The 19,871-nt window shown below is 37.8% G+C and overlaps 5 protein-coding genes and 1 long non-coding RNA gene across 8 annotated transcripts; 3 read left to right on the forward strand and 3 right to left on the reverse strand.

The window, feature by feature from the left end:
* Positions 1-627: 627 nt before the first annotated feature.
* LOC125203723 lies at positions 628-2,762 on the reverse strand. Of its 2 annotated transcripts, none has more exons than XR_007173427.1 (3): positions 2,679-2,762; positions 1,126-1,168; positions 628-904 (listed from the first exon to the last, which is right to left on the reverse strand). It is a non-coding gene; the product is annotated as an uncharacterized LOC125203723 (long non-coding RNA). The 2 variants fall into 2 exon arrangements; XR_007173428.1 differs by lacking the exon at positions 2,679-2,762 and adding an exon at positions 1,389-1,481.
* A 1,293-nt stretch (positions 2,763-4,055) lies between these two features.
* On the forward strand, positions 4,056-6,808 carry LOC125207188. Its single transcript, XM_048106428.1, has 2 exons — positions 4,056-4,764; positions 6,488-6,808. The coding sequence occupies exons 1-2, from the start codon at positions 4,112-4,114 to the stop codon at positions 6,492-6,494; spliced, it is 660 nt and encodes a 219-aa protein (XP_047962385.1). The 5' UTR covers positions 4,056-4,111; the 3' UTR covers positions 6,495-6,808.
* A 40-nt stretch (positions 6,809-6,848) lies between these two features.
* LOC125207189 (histone H2B.9-like) lies at positions 6,849-7,621 on the reverse strand. Its single transcript, XM_048106429.1, has one exon. The coding sequence runs from the start codon at positions 7,497-7,499 to the stop codon at positions 7,098-7,100; it is 402 nt and encodes a 133-aa protein (XP_047962386.1). The 5' UTR covers positions 7,500-7,621; the 3' UTR covers positions 6,849-7,097.
* A 2,372-nt stretch (positions 7,622-9,993) lies between these two features.
* LOC125203454 (histone H2A-like) lies at positions 9,994-10,787 on the reverse strand. Its single transcript, XM_048101798.1, has 2 exons — positions 10,474-10,787; positions 9,994-10,389 (listed from the first exon to the last, which is right to left on the reverse strand). The coding sequence occupies exons 1-2, from the start codon at positions 10,684-10,686 to the stop codon at positions 10,144-10,146; spliced, it is 459 nt and encodes a 152-aa protein (XP_047957755.1). The 5' UTR covers positions 10,687-10,787; the 3' UTR covers positions 9,994-10,143.
* An 808-nt stretch (positions 10,788-11,595) lies between these two features.
* LOC125205989 (pentatricopeptide repeat-containing protein At3g53700, chloroplastic) lies at positions 11,596-14,349 on the forward strand. 2 transcript variants are annotated; one of them, XM_048105235.1, is made up of 2 exons: positions 11,596-13,593; positions 13,672-14,349. In XM_048105235.1, exons 1-2 carry the CDS (start codon positions 11,761-11,763, stop codon positions 14,074-14,076), a joined length of 2,238 nt encoding a protein of 745 aa, XP_047961192.1. In that variant the 5' UTR covers positions 11,596-11,760; the 3' UTR covers positions 14,077-14,349. The 2 variants fall into 2 exon arrangements, with proteins under 2 accessions (XP_047961192.1, XP_047961191.1); XM_048105234.1 differs by having other exon boundaries at positions 11,596-14,349.
* A 350-nt stretch (positions 14,350-14,699) lies between these two features.
* On the forward strand, positions 14,700-15,211 carry LOC125203343. Its single transcript, XM_048101665.1, has one exon. The coding sequence runs from the start codon at positions 14,737-14,739 to the stop codon at positions 15,085-15,087; it is 351 nt and encodes a 116-aa protein (XP_047957622.1). The 5' UTR covers positions 14,700-14,736; the 3' UTR covers positions 15,088-15,211.
* Positions 15,212-19,871: the final 4,660 nt, after the last annotated feature.

The following is a 19,871-nucleotide window of genomic DNA, read 5'->3' on the forward strand; positions in this document are numbered from 1 at the left end:
TTGACCCAAAGTGAACAATATTAAACTAGTGCTGCAGTCGGCAATCCGAACAAGTGGTATCAGAGCCAGGTCTAATGAGGCCCGGATGACTCAAGTTTAAGTCGAGCCCATAATGTCTCAATGTGTCGACTGCGTGTGTCTGTTCCTGATGTGACTTGGTTTGAGGGGGAGGTTTGTTGAGTACAAACTCATCCTACATCAAGCACTACAAAAAAAAATCGCTATTTAGTGGCGGAAATATCCGTCACTAAATAGTGATTTTTCCGTCACTAAACGAGTTAGTGGCGGATTTAGTGCCGTGGCAATATAATCGCCGCTAAAATATCAGTGGCGGAATATTTTCCGCCACAGAAATGTAGTGGCGGATTAGCCACGGAAAATAGTCCGCCAGAGCAATTCCGCCACTAAAAGTTTAAAATAGTGGCGGATTTGGGTGAGCCATTATTAGTGGCGGAACTTGTTTCCACCACTGAAATTCCGCCACTATTCCGCCAGTACATAATACTATTTAGTGGCAGAACGAATCCGCCACAATTTATACAGATTTTTTATTTTATTTATTTTATTTTATACCTACCCTGTTGCGATAATTTTTTCAACAAATCAATACATATTTCATGATAAAAGTAACAATAGATACACCAATACTCTTTAATTACTCATAAGACCAAAGTGTAATACTATTGAGCATCAATACAAATTCTAAAACTTTAGTTAATAGTAACAAATGATGATTCATGTTCCTTCTTAGTCTCATGTCTAGTGGAAATGTTGTTGGAAAATTTATCATCTACACATATCTTGTTCTTTCTCAGTCTCTTGAACTCCGTCCTTGTACTCCGTCTCTTTCTTTTCCAAATCTTTGATCAAACTCATCTCTTGAGCCAGCTTTTAATACATGAAACTACAAGAGTTGGTAAGAAACCAGAAAAGTTCTCAACCTTAGGTTTGCAATGCATAATATATATAGGCCTAACATATCTTATTGATTCACATGAGAAATTGAAGAATAATAAAATACTACGACGTCCAGATCATATAAGCATTCAGAATAATGATAAAGATTATAAAACTTGTTCCTAAACTTATCATAATAACTACTCTTTGACCAGCAATAACAAATACCTGTTAGCTAGAGCTTTTTGCAAGTGATATTTGCTTCCTTTCTCTAAAGCACACAAACACAGAGACAAAAATCTTTAGCATTAGTAATAGCAACAACAACAACAATAACAATAATAAATTCAATACAAAAATACCCATAAGTCATGACATAGATGATAACAGTATGTAATATATTGTCAATATCTTTCACACAAAGATGTATTGGATGCATAAGTGATGATCTAAGAGTTTGCATTCACTATTTATTATTACAATGGAAATACCTGAATAGAAGTTCTCGTGTAATGAATTGGTTGAGCAGCTATACTTTAAGTAGTCATTTGTAGGGATGTCAATATAGCCCGCAACCCGTGGGCTGACCCGAATAGCCCGCTAAATTTATAGGGTTAGGGTCGGAAATTTCTAACCCGATAAAAATAAAACCCGATAAGCCCGCACCCGATTAACCCGCAACCCGTTAGGGCCAGACCCGAAAACCCGATGGGCTGGCCCGATAACCCGAAAAAATTTATATTTTTCAATTTTTTACTCCTAATTCGACACGTCGTTGATTAATTTTATGACATAGATAACTAAAAAAAGATAACTTTCAATTTTATGGTAAATATATAAATTATATTGAATTTTTATTAATATAATAACTGTTAAATAAATTAATCTCACTAAAAGAATATTTAAATTTTTAACATGTATTAAAATTTAACGAAATATCACAAATAATAGTATTTTATGATTGAGTTTAAGCATATATATCAAATTTATCATAATAAAATATTTTATATTTTTTAAATATACTAATTTTCATCATGATTTATTGGATTGTTCGAGCCTTAACCTTATCGGTAGCAACCCGATTAACCCGTCGGGCTAGCCCGAAACCCGAGCTTTTAGGGTTAGGGCCGAACTTTTACAACCCGAAAGAAATCACAACCCGGCAAGCCCGCACCCGATTGACCCACAACCCGAATAGGGTTGGCCCGAAACCCGATGGGCCGACCCGATTGACATCCCTAGTCATTTGTAACAATCTCCTCCTACAGTAAAACAATGTATACAACTTTCACTTCTACTGAATGTGAGTTCATAAAATTAATCATGTGTTGGACAAAAATTATGGAGAAAGGGCAGCGCCTAGTTTCAGCATTCGCAACTGCATGGGAAAAGAAATACTGTACAACAGATATACATTCCTTCGCCGATGAATTCAAGATTCATTTACCAGATCAACCAAAGTAAGCCACCAAACTCATTTTCAAATTCTTATCACATACCTTAATTTCATGTTTTCTTATACACTAAGGAAATTGTTGTAAGCAACAAATCACTAAATTAAGGGAAAATAATAACACTATTGAAAAAGTACTGCGATCATTATTGAAAGTTGGTGTTGCCTAATAGTGGAAATCATGACTAAAAATCCAATTTTATTACTCTAATAAATCTTAGATATGAGTAAGACTAAAAAACTGAAATATCTGAAATGCAGATGTTGTTATTGTCTGAAATAGTAAAATAAGAAATAATGAAGTTGCTATATATAGTATGGGGCATACCTTTCATGAAATTACTACACTCCATGCCATAACCTGCAACAACATTCATCAATGTTTAATTTTTACAAGCAAACCCAAATAAAGTTTCCACACTTTACACTTTACACTAAACACGTGACACACACACAAAGACCATGGCATGGAATGGTACATGGATTACCTGGTGGCGACGACAGTTGTTGTGAAACGCGAGTGGGCGACAACATGAAGCTGGAGAGCGCGAAACGGCGGTGGAAAGGCTGAGCGGCGAATATGGCGGTGGCGGGGCTGCGTGGAATGGCGGAGCGGGGAAGAATTTAGCGCAATAGTGAAGGGAATGAAAAGCGTAAATGTGCTAGATTTGCTCGGGCTCGGTAAAACGGTGTGGAAAATCCGCCACTATAATTCTTTTATAATATTTATATATTTTATTGAAAAATGATTTGTAGTGGCGGAATTAATCACTTACAGATATGCAAATTAAAATACGCCACTTTTCCGTTAATTCCGCCACTAAATTTCTTTGACGGATTATCCGCCATCTGCCGATACCTCTTGCGGAATATTTCCGCCACTATTTTTTCGCCACTAATATAGACTTTTTTTGTAGTGAAGAGTCTAAGCGAAATTGGAATGTGTATATAATTTTCACCTTTTTTGGGTCCTCAAAAGGTTACATCAATAGAATTTTTTTTAATAATTTTAAAATTTATTTAAATTCTTCTTTAAATGCCCTTCTCTCTACTACTACAAAATTTGTTTATAAATATATTTTTGCCCCTCAAGTCAAATCCTGGCTACGCCCCTGCATTTAACACACTATTCTTAAACTCTATGCCGAAAAAAAATGTCTCTATTAACAAGGAACTAAATAGATTTTGTTTTGCGCAAATGTACGAGACCATTTTTTATTTTAAAAAATAATTGACCGTTAATTTTTTAAAACCAAAATATAATTATTTATGATTAATACTATCACACGCACCAAAATATTCTTAGCAAATGTATATAACTTGAACTTTAGTCTAAATTTTAATACGATAAGCGCAAATTTTCCATATTTTATTCTTCCTATTTGGCTATTTGTGAATTGTGACACAGTTTCAGGTCAATATTTTTTTTATCAAAATTGATTATTATAACTCGTATTCCAAGTTATCATTATTGGACGAATTCGTCGTGGCCCTAAGAAAAACTTACTATAAATGAGAGACGAATTCAATTGATCATAATCAAACGCAATCACTTTGATAAAATGAAAAAAAACAGATATTTAAAGAAAAAACATTTTGCATAACATTTAGCAATAAAAGATTATAATGCAATAATAATTAAATTAAAAATGTATACTAGTCCATTTTTCATATAAATATCTTCCTCGCAAAAAGTACACAGAAAACTAAAACCCCAAACCCGTTTCCAAAACCCCTCTTCTCACCTTCAATCCAATAGACATGAACGGCAGCGGCGGCTTCAACTCCTCCACCGCCACCCCCAACTTCGATAACCTGCTGCTCCAATCCCTCATGTCCCGCCTCCAACTCCGCTCCCCGTCGCCCAATCCCGCGCCCCCCTCCTCTGCCGCCAAATCCCTCGAAGACCTCCTCTTCTCCGATTTGCTCCTCAACCTCTCCGAATCCGAATCCGATTCGGAAATCGACGACTCATCCTCCTCCTCCAAGACGCAGTTAGCCAAGGAAGAATCCAAGCTCGAGAAAGACATCGTCCGTACCATCCTCAGCGGCGAAATCGAGAAACTCAAACCTAACTCCGGCCAGGCTATCGCGATAGGCGAGCACCATATCTGCGTCGGTTTTCAGGAGGAGACTGGTTCCGATTATCGGGTTTGGGAGTGGCACGGGCATATTATGTTGTTTGATGAGGAGAATGGCTACACACCGGAGTATATATACGGCAATTACTTCGAAAGGCTTGGCGCGCCAAAGAGGAAATTGAACAAGGCTGTGAAGATGGGGAGCGGCGGAGATGACGACCGTGAGAAAGACAAGGTGGGGAATGTAGGGTTGAAGGAGCTTATTGAAGGTGGAAATTCAGGGAGTGGACGAGTTCTTCATCGGAATTTAAATGCCAATTCTGAGCCGCCGAGGTTTGTATGAGATGAACTTTTGTTTTCCGTTTTTATGCGTTCTGTTTTATGCTGGAAGATGCACATGATTGAGCTCGTAGTAATGGTTGTAGTGATATAGTAAGCCGTTCGCTGATGCGTGCTCGTTTGCTCAATGCTTGCCAGTAGGGTAGTTATTAATTACGAGACACGGTTCAAGTTTTCGTGCGACCATTTCTTTACATAGGGTTTATACCAGCTTCCAACCCTTTGCAATCATGTATCAATTTGATTATATCTATTAGATGTGTATTTCGTATATTTATCTATCCGTCTAAGTGTTCTTTGTGCAGTAGTTGAATTGATATTAGGAGCTCTTAGTTGTTGGCTGCAATACATGTTTATGATTGATCTAATCGTACTTAGACGGTCATAAAAGGAAAAATATCCAGGTGAAGTGCTGGATGAGAAATGATCGAAAAGATTCATTACATCACAGCTTTCACTTGGAAATCTAGCTTGGCATTCATGTAAGTATGATGTATGCATAATAATGATTTCGTAGTCTTAGGATGGGTGACAAGGTGGTCTATGTAGTAATTTTCCAGAATCATAAACTGATATGGAACCTCCTCAGTGAGTATTACACTAGGTGCCTGAAAGCCTCAGAAAGCAGTTAGAGGGTTATGAAACTCTCTTAGAAGGAAATTATCGTTATGTTATTCGAACAGTAATAATCATTCTAGTAGATTAGTAGTTTTCCGGGTATTAGGGTGTAAAAATAAGGCAAGCTGCCAAGTGGATTATCATGAACATTCTGCACCAGATATTGCTTGGGAAGGGCGTTTTCTGTGGTTCGGGTTCCTTTCATTTCTGTGAATAAAAGTGTTGGTGTCCTGCTTTTAATGCCAATGCAACTGGTACTTCATCCTTAACTCTATTGAAACTATGCTGTAGGATTAGTTACTTCATCCTTACTGGAAAATTGCTTACTCATTTATACTCCCTCTGTCCCACTACAAGTGATTGATATTAATTTTTTGGTTGTCCCACTACAAGTTATCAATATCCATTTTTTAGCAAAAAAATAACACTTTTATTCTTTCCTATTTTATTCTAGCTTTACTTCTCTATTTAATTCTTTTTCCACTTAACTCAATAAATATTATTTTAATAAATCTCATTACCGAAAGGAATGCATCACTTAGTGGGACGGAGGGAGTATAAATAATAGGTTATCTTAATTGATTTCCTTGGGAACCATCTTACATCCATAGTTCAAAAAGTGGTTTCAGATGTAAATATTGCTTAACTAATTTTGAGGTAGCTAAAATGTAAAGTTGCCTTCTTTTAAGTACTAAGCAGCCTTTATGCAGTTGTCACTTACCTGACCTTAGTTAGCCAGGCAAGTCGATGTGCATTCATACAATCCTTAACATCTTCTTGTATGGGGAATATGTACAAATCATGGAACTAGGATTCCAAGAATTCTTGAATGTTAACTGTTGTCATGTTTTTAATTTCCAAATTGATATACTCCACTTCTGAGAGAAAGAGGAGCAAAGTAACCAATAAAGTAGCATTTAGTTGAAATTAGAAAGGACTTCTTATACAAATGCACAATCTCTCTGTGGGATGAGATTTCCTGAACTCCGCATGCATGCAATTTCATGCCTTTTCATTTAATAGCTGGGCACATAGCTGTTTTTCAGAAGCTTATTTGCGGTTGCCTAATGTTCAATGTTGCATTTTACATCAATGGCAGGTTCTAGGTAGGAGATTGATAAAAATCAGAATCATGACCGTTTTATGGAAAAGAAGATGGAAGCAATGGATTAGTTTCATTGTGGTGAAGTTTTGTGCTTTGTCTTCGTTGAGTTTGTGTCGCCAATTGGATGCTTCTGGAGACGGGTACTTTCCGACATTTTATTGTTTTTACAGTACAAGAGTAGCAGAAACCAGATGCTATTACTTTTAGACCATGTTGAATTTGCTTATTGCTAATGGCAAGTGGCTTTTCAAATACTATATTGCTGTCTCATCTATGTAATAATTTCGTAAATAAATGCGCTTGAATTTGTTGGAATGCAATGGCTCATCACATTATATCATAACTCAATCTCCTCATTAGGTTTCAGTCTGTTTATGATGTACACAGCATGTGTCATCTACGCTTTCAATAAAAGCTATGAATACTTGATTTGTTTTCCTTTACCTTAATGCCATGTTCATTGTATCAACCTAATCAAAACCAAAACATATAGAATTCCAGGTAATCCGAAATTAATTTTATTAGGAATGTCATTTTTGGAAATCCAGAATGTTGATATATAATCCATGGAATGAATGAAATGAAGAGAGTAAAAATGAGGAGGCTAAGAGCTAGTGAATTTGGTGACGGCCTTGGTTCCCTCGGAGACAGCGTGTTTGGCGAGCTCGCCGGGCAGAACGAGCCTGACAGCGGTCTGGATCTCGCGCGAGGTGATGGTAGGCTTCTTGTTGTAGCGGGCGAGACGCGAGGACTCCATGGCAAGCTTCTCGAAGATGTCGTTGATGAAGCTGTTCATGATCCCCATGGCCTTGCTGGAGATGCCGATGTCCGGGTGCACCTGCTTTAGCACCTTGAATATGTAGATCTTGTACGTCTCCGTGCTCTTCTTCACCTTCTTCTTCTTCTTCCCGGCCTCCCCACCGCCCTCCTTCGCCCCAACACTCTTCTCTGGCCGCGGCGGTTTCTTCTCTGCCGTAGCTGGTTTCTTCTCCGCCTTTGGCGCCATTTCAGGATACTTGTGGGGATGATTGATTTCAGGGGAAAGAAGTTAGTTGATTTCGTTGCAGTGGTGCTGGGATTGTTTATATAGAGAGGCTTCGATATCTGCCGTACGGAATTACATTTGATTTAAGATCCGTTACTTTGGGTCCTTCTGTTGGCTTTTACATGTCTATTGTCCATTCACCTCGCCTACAAATCCGATCAAAATGCAATTGTCTAATTTAAGAAATACATTTGGTTTTTATAGAGTTACATTTTCATCTTTGAAAATTATAGACAAGACTATTAAAAAACGATAATTATTAACTCTAAAGGAAACGTAGAAATGACGTTAGCTTAGTACTATATTTTAATAAAGCCAAATATTTTAGTGATGCTTATAGTACGTCATATCTTTCGAATTTGTAATTTTTATGAATGTTTTGAATAATTGTCGCTAAATGAATCCGAATGGTAATACTTCCTCTCTTCACTGACTAAGTTGATTCGTATTCTTTTTCGATTTCCAGCTAAGATGAGTCATTTTTTTTTACTAAAAATAAAATATCTAATCACTTTTACTTTACCAATCATAGATGTCGAATCAAATATTCATACTTTTCAGAGTCGGAGGAAATAGTATACTTGTGTGATTAATCTCAGCGCAACACTGCAAGCTCATTACCCAAATCCATTACTGATCCCTATTTCCAGTCCGACCTGCTCTGATGTCTTTTTGTTTGGGCCTCAAAGACCAAGTGTCCTTATAAGCATCCTTCGATCACGTTTGCCCTCTTTCTCTCTAAAATTCGGGTTTTCTAAATCTCATTCTCCCTCCGATTTATTGTTTGACCTCACATGTCAACTACTACGATCCTTGGATTTGAAGTCTGACAAGCTAAAGGAGCTTGAAATGTGTTTTCTTTGTGATATTAAGAACTGTTACCAATCGAATCATATTTTTTTTTAAAGTTCTGTGTGGTTGTTTCATAGCAGAATCTAATGTGTGTGATCTTGTGTTGGTGATTTTGAGTCTTTTGTGTTGTAAAATACTACTATGTGACTATACAACACTTAGCCTGCTACATTACTTTACTTTAATCATGGTTTGCCTTTTAGTAGCATTAAATGTATCAATACAATCCATTTCTATTGTTTGATTTGCATTTTACCGTTTCTGCGAGGCCCGCATTAATTGCTTTGGCCCGCCTAATTAAAAGTCATTCCTTTAGTTATGCTCACTGCCCAAACTTCATGTTACAAAATAAGAGTCGGTTGTTTAAAAAAAGAGGAAAGTTAAACCAAACATAGGAAATTGAACTCCATAAATGATAATGGTCAAACCAAACATTTGTTATGTAACATGAATGCCATGAAAATAGAAACATTAACAAGAGTTATTCCTTTTCTAGTGAAACAAAAAAGCCTAACCAAACACCTCCTTATTCGTATATAGACCTGCACAAACCGAACTGAACTGGCAATTAATCGCCGGTTCATAACTCGGAATCGGCGCGACGGTTACGAACCTCCGAACAGTTCGGCGTTTCGGACGGTTTGGTTCAGGTTCAAGAATTTGAGAAACCGAAACCGCCGGTTTGCCGGTTCAACAGTTCAAAGTAGGTTTCAGGCTACGATGTAGGCTTTTTCAAGCTTTTCCAGTGTAGTGTTGCAGAAAAGTGGTCAGAAACAGCCAGTTTCTCTTATAAATACTCATTCTCCATTATTTCTACTCATCCTATTCTTGTGTTGACAATGAATAATCTTCTCAATCTCTATTTTTAACTCTCATTCTCATACTTCAATTTCAATATATCTTCTTCTTGTTCAGGACATACATCCCCCTCCTCCACCCGTACCACAAAGCAGTAAAAAAGTCTAAGTTATCATCAATTATTTCTTTATTTGTTAAACATTACAAGAATGTCTCAATTAGTGTTGATCCGCTATCTCAAGAGATGACATCAGAATTTAATGCACGTTGTAACTATTGCAATAAAGTCTACGAATTTAATGAAGGTGGGATATCGTACTCTCATCCGTCATATGATGACAATTTATCCGATTAAATATGGGCATGCCCAAAACCAGTGGTTTTTTGAACTAGAACCAAAACCAAAACCGCCGAACACCTTGCCAAGCCAGTTCAAGTTCAAGATTTATTTAAAACCAGCGATTTTTGAACTGTGTGGAGGTGTGTTGGTATAGATCTTTGCATGTAAAACAAAACCGACAATTTTTGAAGCATATGCAGGAGTATTCATATAGATGTTTGCATTGTAAAGCTTTGTAGCGTTTATTGGTAAAGATGGGTAAACACTAACCCAAATTCCTCTCGTCTGTCTTATTTCTTTCAAACTAAACACCACTCTTTCGATAATACTATTTATACGGATATGGAGTACTAATCTCTAATTCCAACATCAGGTTCTTTTATAAACATATGAATCAACAACAGAAAATATGCGCGTATGCGTTAACATAGTTGTTAAACAGTATTGAATAACATGAGAGGAGGCTTAGAAAAGAAATGGAGTATTTGGTGAGTGATGGCAAAGCAGGATACAACTACAATTATAAACACATCCAATCCTACATAACAACAGCAAATCAACCTCTACAACATCCCAATCCCAATCTCCAAAAAAACATTGACATATCATCGAAAACTAAGCAGTGGCCTTCTTAGGTGACTTGCCAGCCTTGGACGGCGACTTCTCAGCGGCCCCAGCCTTGTCCGACTTCTTCGGAAGGAGCACCGGGTTGATGTTAGGCAGCACTCCGCCGTGCGCAATCGTCACTCCGGCGAGCAGCTTTCCGAGCTCCTCATCGTTCCTCACCGCCAGCAGCACGTGCCTCGGAATTATCCTGTTTTTCTTGTTGTCCCTCGCCGCGTTCCCTGCCAATTCCAACACCTGAAATAAAATACCCAGCATAAAACCTAAAATGTGGATTAGTTGAATTAGGGCTTAAATGCATGAGAGAGGGGAGGGGAGCACCTCAGCTGCGAGGTACTCAAGCACAGCAGCCATATAAACGGGGGCACCGGAACCCACCCGCTGGGCGTAGCGGCCCTTTTTGAGATACCGACCGATCCTTCCCACGGGGAACTGGAGGCCAGCCTTGACGGACCGGGAGACCGCCTTCTTCTTTGGACCGCCGCCCTTCCGGCCACCAGCTCCCTTCTTCAGTTTACCTCCTCCTGCTTCCATTTCTTGGAGCCACTAGAATGTAATCGGCGAATTCGAAGAACAAGAATGTGATTATGCGAAGGTGGAGCGAGATGCGGTGCGTGTCAAATTTACTTGGCGCTGCTGTTGGTTTAAGTAGCAGAGTGGGATTGAGATGAGATGAAAAAGGGGGGAAATTTGGAGCGTCGGATTATATTTATCAACGGCTTAGGATAAAGAGGGGGGCGATCCGCATGACTTGAACTGGACCAATCAAATGTTGCTCTTACAGCCAGCACGTTGGGGATTAGCGTTTGTTGAGCTTGTTTCATTCTTTTCAAAGTGAGAGCATTCGCAACGAGTCTCGTTGCCAATCAATAGTCCGATCAATGCTTATTGCGGGGAGGGGAGACCGCCGAATGCCGCCCAAGCGGGCGTTGTCGAGTGCAATTGCCGCGTGCTTAAACACCAACAATAATGTGTCGGATAATTAAAATGAATTATAGAGATAGTGATGTGAAAATTGAGATGAGTTAAAGATAAAATGCTAACATTGCATTAGGAAATTGTCATATTACTATTTCAATAAATGGTGTGTCTGGCACATAAAACTTGAATAATATCAAATCAATACAAGGAGTAATATTAGTAATTTGATGTATTAAGTATATATTATAATAATAAATGTAGCTAATTTAAATTTGAATTAAAATATGTATTAATTATGTTTTATTGTTCCAAAAATATAAAAAATTTATATACAAATTATTAATATATGATAACAATATTATGCACGTTTTATATTCTATATATGTGTTCATATGTTTTATATTGGTTTTTTTCTCAAATAAACTAGTCTTTAGAAATTGGTCACATTGACATAGATTTCCATATTGATAAAAATAAAAAAGAAATTAAAGGGAGAAAAGTTATCCATTTGCTGCTAATCGGCAACATTGAAATCAACTGAAATATCGCCTCTAACTCTACGCTTTTTTTCGCCGTCGAAATCGAGAATTTCGTGCTTCTTACAGTGGGCTGAAGCCCGAGCTTATCCGACTATCTTTCTCTCCAACATACCCAACTACCCCGCCAGATGTTTGTTTAATTGCCGCAATGGCTTTCTCTCCTTCTCTCAACCTCAAGTGCCACCCATGGACTTTTTCCCACAATCTCATTCACCGCTTCGCTTCGTATCCTTCAAGCCCACCATACCTAATCACATTTCAATTTTCTAGAAATTCAGCAAAACGGCCGTCGGCAAAGCTCTCTTCTGCCGTCCCCTCGGCTATATCTAATGCTCTACTGTCGCCGGACTTTACTCCAAAGCAACTTTTGGATTGCCTTCGCGACGAGAAGGATGAAAAATTGGCCCTCCGCCTGTTCCAGTGGGCCTCGGAGCAGCCAAATTTCGTGCCCGCGTTGCCTATATACGAGGAGATTCTTGAAAAGCTAGGGAGTGTGGGGTCCTTTGATTCCATCAGGAAAGTTTTGAATCATATGAAGCTCTCGAATATTGATGTTGTAGAGCGCGTATTCTTTATCTTGATTGGTAGTTATGCAAAATTTGAGCTTTATGATGAAGCCGTTAGTGTGCTTGATGTGATGGAGAAAGAATTTAGAGTGAGGCCAGGAACTCATGCTTATAACTTTCTATTGAATGTTCTTGTTGATGGGAATAAGTTGAAATTAGTGGAAAGTGTGCATTCTAAGATGATTAACAGTGGCGTTAAACCTGATATTTCGACTTTCAATATATTGATAAAGGCTTTGTGCAAGGCGCATCAGATAAGGCCTGCGATTTTGTTGATGGAGGAGATGCCTAAGTATGGTTTAGCGCCGGATGAGAAGACATTCACCACAATAATGCAGGGTTACATAGAGGAAGGGAATCTCGAGGGGGCTTTGAGGGTGAGGGAGCAAATGGTGGCGGCTCAGTGCCAGTGGAGTAGTGTGACTATAAATGTGTTGATCAACGGCTTCTGCAAGGAGGGCAGGATCGAGGAGGCTCTGATATTTGTGCAAAAGATGGTTAATGAGGGGTTTTGCCCAGATAAGTTCACGTTCAATACTTTGATAAGTGGTTTGTGCAAAGCAGGGCATGTGAGCCATGCTCTAGAGATCTTGGATTTGATGCTGCAAGAGGGGTTTGATCCCGACGTTTTCACCTATAACACGGTGATATCTGGACTTTGCAAGAAGGGTGAAGTCAAAGAGGCAATGGAAGTTCTCAATCAAATGCTTTCGAGAGATTGCTCTCCGAATGCTGTCACGTATAATGCCATAATCAGCACCTTGTGTAAAGACAATCAGGTAGAAGAAGCTACTGAGCTTGCACGCAGCTTGACTAGCAAGGGTATTCTTCCTGATGTATCGACTTTTAACTCTCTCATACAAGGTCTTTGTTTAACCAGCAACTTCAACATTGCAATGGAGTTATTCTCCGAGATGAAGATGGAAGGATGTGAACCAGATGAGTTCACTTACAACATATTGATTGACTGCCTGTGTGGCAAAGGCAAGCTTGAGGAAGCACTGAGGCTACTTAAGGATATGGAATCGAGTGGCTGTGCAAGAAGTGTGATAACTTATAACACTCTGATTGATGGATTCTGCAAGATCAGGAAAATTGAAGAAGCAGAGGAGATCTTTGATCAGATGGAACTTCAAGGGGTCTCGAGAAATCTGGTCACGTATAACACTCTGATTGATGGTCTCTGCAAGGCCAAGAGGGTGGATGAGGCTGCTCAGCTTATGGACCAGGTGATAATGGAGGGGCTGAAACCAGATAAGTTCACTTACAATTCCCTCCTTTCCTACTTTTGTAGAGAAGGAGATATTCAAAAGGCTGCGGATATTGTGCAGACAATGACTTCAAACGGGTGTGAGCCAGATGTGGTGACATATGGAACCTTGATTCAAGGGCTGTGTAAAGCTGGAAGAGTCGAGGTTGCTACGAGGCTTCTCAGAAGCCTCCAGATGAAAGGAATGGTTTTGACTCCGCATGCTTATAATCCTGTGGTGCAGGTGCTTTTCAGGAGGAGAAAAGTGAGAGAAGCGATGCAGCTCTTCAGGGAAATGGAGGAGAAGAATGATCCTCCCGATGCTATATCGTACAAGATTGTTTTCCGGGGGCTCTGCTCTGGTGGTGGCCCCATAGGCGAAGCTGTTGATTTTGCACTTGAAGTGGCTGAGAAAGGCTATCTCCCGGACGTTTCTTCATTCAATATGTTGGCTGAAGGGCTTTGTTCTTTGAACATGGAGGAGACACTAGTGAAACTCGTTGACAAGATAATGGTGAAAGCAAGATTTTCACAGAATGAGGCAGCTATGATAAGGGGTTTCCTTAAAATCCGTAAATTTTCAGATGCGTTGGCTGGTTTTGGCCGGGTTTTGGAGAGCCGAAAACCCAGAAAAAGTTACTGGCGATGATAAACGTTGGTAGTAGAGTTCTTGAATTGCAGAGGTTATGAAATTTTGGTGCTGAAGCCTGAGAGGTTAGGGGAAACGGTTGAGGTGCCGAGGCTTTTGTGTTGAAACAGTCGGAATGTTTTATATAAGTTGGTATCCAAATGCAATGAAGTGTTGCTGTAATTTGACTTGCACTAAACTCTATAAATTGTTGGTATGTTATGTCAGTCTTTCATCTTGATTAAATTATGGGTACCCACAGTTGATGGAATTGAAATCCAGTTGATTTGCTAATCGCTTTTGCTCTCCTTGATGATCCATTTAGCAAGTGAGATTATTTCACGTTTTTCACTTGTTACCAAAAGCACAAAAACATAAAAAACCAAAGGGTTATCAACAAATTCTTTGAAGGATGCACAATTGAAATTTATATTATCAATTTTGTTGTTGTTTTTTTTACACAATTAAATTAATTTTAAATTGTACTCCGTACTACTTATATTAATTTAGAGAGAGAGGGTGGATATTGAGGAGTGAGTTAGAGGGCCATTCGCCACTACCCTATCCAACTCAACTAACAAATCAAACCATTCCTAAAATTAGTTGAGATTAGGTCCACGATCATCTATCTATTTATTCTATTCATTCTAGTAAACAACAACAACAATTCGTGCACTAAATATGGCAAACTCAATACTGGAAAGGCTGCTGCCGCGTCCAAGGTGGCCCGTGCTAGTCTACGCCGCCACGTGGACGACTATATTGACGGCGACGGTGGCCGTGGCGTCCTTCACCCCGGAGATAGCGTTTGTTTCGGCTGTTAATCCAACATCGCAGGCGTGCAGTGGAGCGGCTGCCTCCATTAGGCTGCCGTTAGATGTTCCGGCTGAGAATTTGTGCTTCCATGCTTCGCTTTTTAAGCGGTCGAGAATCGATATGTTTGTGCCGCCTATTTTCGCAGCCACCATTGTTGCTTGTTCGGCTTTTGTTGTCAAAGCTATGGGATTATGGGAAGAGGATCAAGATAATTAAACACTTCATTTTTTTTGGTTAACTGTTATGTATGGCATTTTTGTGCATGTATTCCGTCCATATGTGCGGATATGGTTTATTTTGTGTTACCATTGTATTCAAGTAAAATTGAATTAATTATTAATGTGGTAATCTTTCTAGTTGAAGGGGAGTAAAATACCATTGTGATCATATTAAGCTTAGGCTCTACGGCCAATTTGAATCTATAAATGCCATTAGAATCATTTTAAAAGTATGTCATAATTTTTCATAAAATGAAGTTTTTTTTTTTTTTAATTTTCTCCATCTTAATTAAGAATAGAATAATATCTATTGTTACCATGTACATAGAAAGAAGGTGGTATTGGAATGGTGGGAATCACAAACACTCGATTGATTTAATTTCAATTTAATTGTGAGTGAAAAAAAAATTCTTATCCGTCCCAATTAAATTGAATTATTTTTTTGAGATCTTAACGAAGTTTGGTTATTTTCATTTTTTTTTTTGGAAAAAGCCAAGACCATTAATCACTTGTACATTATTCGCTTACCTACTTTAGAGTGTCCACAATAAGACGGAATAACCACGCCACAACCACAAAAACTTGTCCAACCCAATAAACAACGACGCCACAACCACGAATCACATTATTTTTAATTGGACTAGAATAAAAATTATTGGACGAAAATAATTAGAGAAAATAGGCGGCGGTCGCCGCGAGACCACCCCCACTGCCCCTTTCACGCAGTGCACGCGGTTGCACACCCCCGCCCCGGCTCCCCTCGTCCAGCAGTAGGCCACCGGGGCCGGCCCTAATGTGGTTACTCTTACTCTCTCTTATCTTTCTTGTCTCAATTTAAACTGTTTTCAATGGCAAGTAAATTATACTAAGAAATAAAGTTATGTTGATATAATTTACACCTTTTATTCTCCTATCATTAGCATACCTACTTGTCGGTATTGAATTGTAGCAATTTTTTTCGTCGGTAGACTGTAATCCATTAGAAGTCTTGGGTTACTCTTTCCATAAATAGTAGTAGTAATAAGCATCACATTTCACTAATCTCTTTTCACTTACATTTTATAATAAACTCAATTATTATAAAAACTAGTGTTACCACCCGTGCTATGCACGGGACAATAAAATTTCGAAGATATATTAACAACTACTCTACTAAATAATTTAAATAGAAAATATAGTGTAAATAATATAAAAATATATTTATAATTAAGAATATAAACTAACTAAAATAAGTATTCAACACATTATAAATAATTTTAAACATTTATAAATAACAACAAAAAGTCATTTGTACTTCTCTCAATCCATTTTAATTTTAAATACACTCTTCCACTACACACCTTCATTTAATTAAAAGTAAAACAATTTATTAAAAATCGCGCTGGATCAATCTGGAACAAACATTGTGTGACAGAGAGAGTAAAAAATACTTCCTCTGACCCCAAAGAATATGCACTTTAGGATCGACACGGGTTTTAATACAAATTGGTAAAGTAAGAGAGGTAGAAAGACAAAATAAATAAAGTATTGTTAGTGGAGAATAGTCTCACCTCATTAGACCATCTCCAACCATACTCCAAAAATGAGTTTTGGTCTATAAATCTTCTCCAACCATACACCAAACTTAAACTCATTTTTGGTGTTTTTTGTGAAACAACACCAAATATGGTGTTACTGAAAAAATATTGTGAGACAAAAATTCAAAAATGGTGTAGCTTTTGAATTTAGTGTAAATGTGAAGTATAACTACTTTTTAGTGTGACGTATACTCAAAAATGGTTTTGAGTTTGGTGTAAATGGTTAGAGATAGTCTTAGAGAGAAAAACTTTCCAAAATTAGAAAATACATATTCTTGTGGACGACTAAAAAGAAAATAGTGCATATTATTGAGGGACAGAGGAAGTATTTGAGACTAAATATTATAGTCAAAATATAATAAAAATATTTGAGAGTATACATAAATAATCCAGATTTAATTAAAAAAAATGGGCAGGCAATTATTAACTGAAAACACGATTAAAGCGAAAAAAATAATACTTAACTACTAAAATGGTGTTAAACAAAAAAACACACCCACACGCCACACGCCACACACCATCTCCTTCTCCAGCACACAACTCCTTCATCCCCGACCCACGCCGTCAATCCCTCCCTCTGCTTCTACAGAAATTAAGATAGAGGAAACAGCATAACCGACTACAAAAGGGGCTAAACCATTAAAACCTCATTATCCACATATTATCCTGAAATCTCAGCGCCACCTAATCACATTACAATGTTTTTTCGATATGTTAGGCTGAATGGAATGTCTCTAGAAGAATACTTACATTTGGGAAAGTTTATAAACAAAAATGAATACAACAAATATTCCACTCCCTCCTCGCCTATTTGCCTCTTTCTCTCTCTGCGACCCCCCCACTTCTAGTGGCCGATTAAGAAACTTGAAATGGATCGGATGGGGTGTAATTAAAGAGCGACGCGCTGAAAACCTCGCTTCAAAACATCATTCTGTAGAGAGCAAATTGATCAACATCTTCTTCTTCTCCGGGGCAGCGCTGGAGACCAAGGAAGAGGCACGACAGCAATTTCCCAACAAGGAGGGAAAATCAGCCGGGAGAAGTCTCCTTGGATCGCCACCCACTTCTCCGCACAGCAAATCCCCTTCATCGCCTTCCTTGCTTCGCCATCAGTCGAATACCGGCAGCCACCGCACCGACACCAGATTTCACCCAGTTCATGCTGCCCGATTTCCTCCCTGCTTTCCCTACAAATCTTCTAAAGCGGACAATCTCCTCCACCATTCTCTGCTGTGTAGCCGTCTTTCGTCGTTTAAACCTAATCACCCTCAAATTTCCAGCCCGTTGCATCTGCTTTATTTATTATAGCATAAATATCTTTCACATATTCACTCTCTATTTATAGAAGAATTTTAAGATGGAGTACTTGATGCTCTAAAGAAATTTATACTCATTTATTTAGTCTATAAAGGACATGCTAGACGGATGAATCTGCTATTTACAATTCTCTAGATTACTTTATGCATTGCTCAAGATGACATCTATTTTATTGCTCTAGAAAACCTTTCGCATTGCTCAAGAATGATAGCTATGATTGTAAGTTTTAATGCTAGTTTCCCGCCCAAATGGTGCCACGGTGGCATCACAAAAACTGCTCCTTTATATTATGATAGATGAGACTCACATTCTACTACTTATTTTTTTTACCAACTTTCATTTACATTTCATAAAATTCGTGTCGGAATCAATCTGGACTCCTAATGTGAGATGAAAGGAGTATACAACAATACGCTACTGTAAAGTTCATGGTTTTCAATAACTAGTTTTCGACCCGTGCTATGCGCGGTTCCATATATATAAGTCTTTTTAATCGAAAAACTGTTCTTTAATTCCATATAAAGTAGGTGGAGAATAAAGTAGGATACAGATTTTTTTGCTAAAAAGAAAAATGATTCATTTATAGTGGGACATTCCAAAAAAGGAATATGACTTGCTTATCTTGAGACGGGAGGAGTATATTACTTCGAAACACATAAATTATAAGGGCCTCATAGTAGGAATACATCATTGAGAGTGAGACAATTTAATGGCATTTTTCATCAAGATATTGCATCTTGTATTCAATTTATATCAAAAGAATTTAAATTACGATACACAACTTTGTACTTAAATCACCCATCTTTTAATTTAAGATGCATCCAAACATTTTTGCACCAATTTATAAACCTATCAAATTTTATAGAGTTAAATATATGAAAACAGATTTACAGCTATAAATGATTATCAGACTATTATTATAGCAACATATACATATTAAGCCTAGCCCATGATAAAAATAATCTCAAACTTAATTCCAACTCTCTGTAGTAAAGCAATGGTGACGAAGTGGAGGTTACGCTGATACAGAACTTCTATTTGTCTCACTTCTCCAAATCTCACTGCATCAACCAAAAAATTATTATTGTAGATTTAGTTCATTCATTCAAATATCACTACAGCAACCAAAAACAACACTACTATTTAATTAATAAGAATGAGGCGAACTCACCATGCTTGATCTTGCTCCGAAACGGCGAAGGAGGGCCAACATAGGCTCAAAGCAAGCTTTCCTCCAAGCTTCCATCAACTTACTGTATCCACCATAAGGTAGAGTCGTAGAGAGAGAAAAACTGTAAGATGGTAAAGAGAGAATCATTCGAACTAATATTTATAGATCATTTGTATCTAAGTTGTCTACTTATTTTCTATACATAAACTAAAATAAAGAAAATTCAGAATTTGCAAACTGATTTGATTTCTTTGAATGATTGATAACCTGCATTAGTACTATTAACTATTGGTCAAAAGATGTAAAAGCAGTTTTTTAAGTAATTCTTATAACTATTGGTTAACTTGGTTAGATGTGGAGTATTATAAATGAGTGAAAATCCATCTGATTTCCCCCAAAAAAATCGTGGCTTTATATAGATATAATTATATAGATTATATAGATACCTTATCATGTACTCTTTGATTACTACGAATGTCGTTAGCCGGGGGGGGGGGGGGGGGCGGGGATGAATTAGTGTGATTTATGTGTGTACGTTAATACTTTAAATTTAATGCTAAGCATATTGTTCTAAAATTTATATCAACATTAATATGCATAATTAGGTTTCAGTTGCTAAAAATGAACATGAATTCAAACATTTGAGTGTTTGTATAATACAAAAAAAATATGTAGAGCTTTGAATCTTAGCACAATTATCTATTTGTGATTCACTAT

This window comes from Salvia hispanica, chromosome 2 (genome assembly GCF_023119035.1).
Source record: "Salvia hispanica cultivar TCC Black 2014 chromosome 2, UniMelb_Shisp_WGS_1.0, whole genome shotgun sequence".
Taxonomy (NCBI): domain Eukaryota; kingdom Viridiplantae; phylum Streptophyta; class Magnoliopsida; order Lamiales; family Lamiaceae; genus Salvia; species Salvia hispanica.

Excerpts from the sequence above, each read along its gene's own strand:
- LOC125207188 (XM_048106428.1), top strand. The coding sequence starts at position 4,112 with ATGAACGGCAGCGGCGGCTTCAACTCCTCCACCGCCACCCCCAACTTC.
- LOC125207189 (XM_048106429.1), bottom strand. The coding sequence starts at position 7,499 with ATGGCGCCAAAGGCGGAGAAGAAACCAGCTACGGCAGAGAAGAAACCG.
- LOC125203454 (XM_048101798.1), bottom strand. The coding sequence starts at position 10,686 with ATGGAAGCAGGAGGAGGTAAACTGAAGAAGGGAGCTGGTGGCCGGAAG. Across the intron at positions 10,390-10,473 it reads TTGAGTACCTCGCAGCTGAG|GTGTTGGAATTGGCAGGGAA; the intron begins GTGCTCCCCTCC and ends ATTTTATTTCAG.
- LOC125205989 (XM_048105234.1), top strand. The coding sequence starts at position 11,761 with ATGGCTTTCTCTCCTTCTCTCAACCTCAAGTGCCACCCATGGACTTTT.
- LOC125203343 (XM_048101665.1), top strand. The coding sequence starts at position 14,737 with ATGGCAAACTCAATACTGGAAAGGCTGCTGCCGCGTCCAAGGTGGCCC.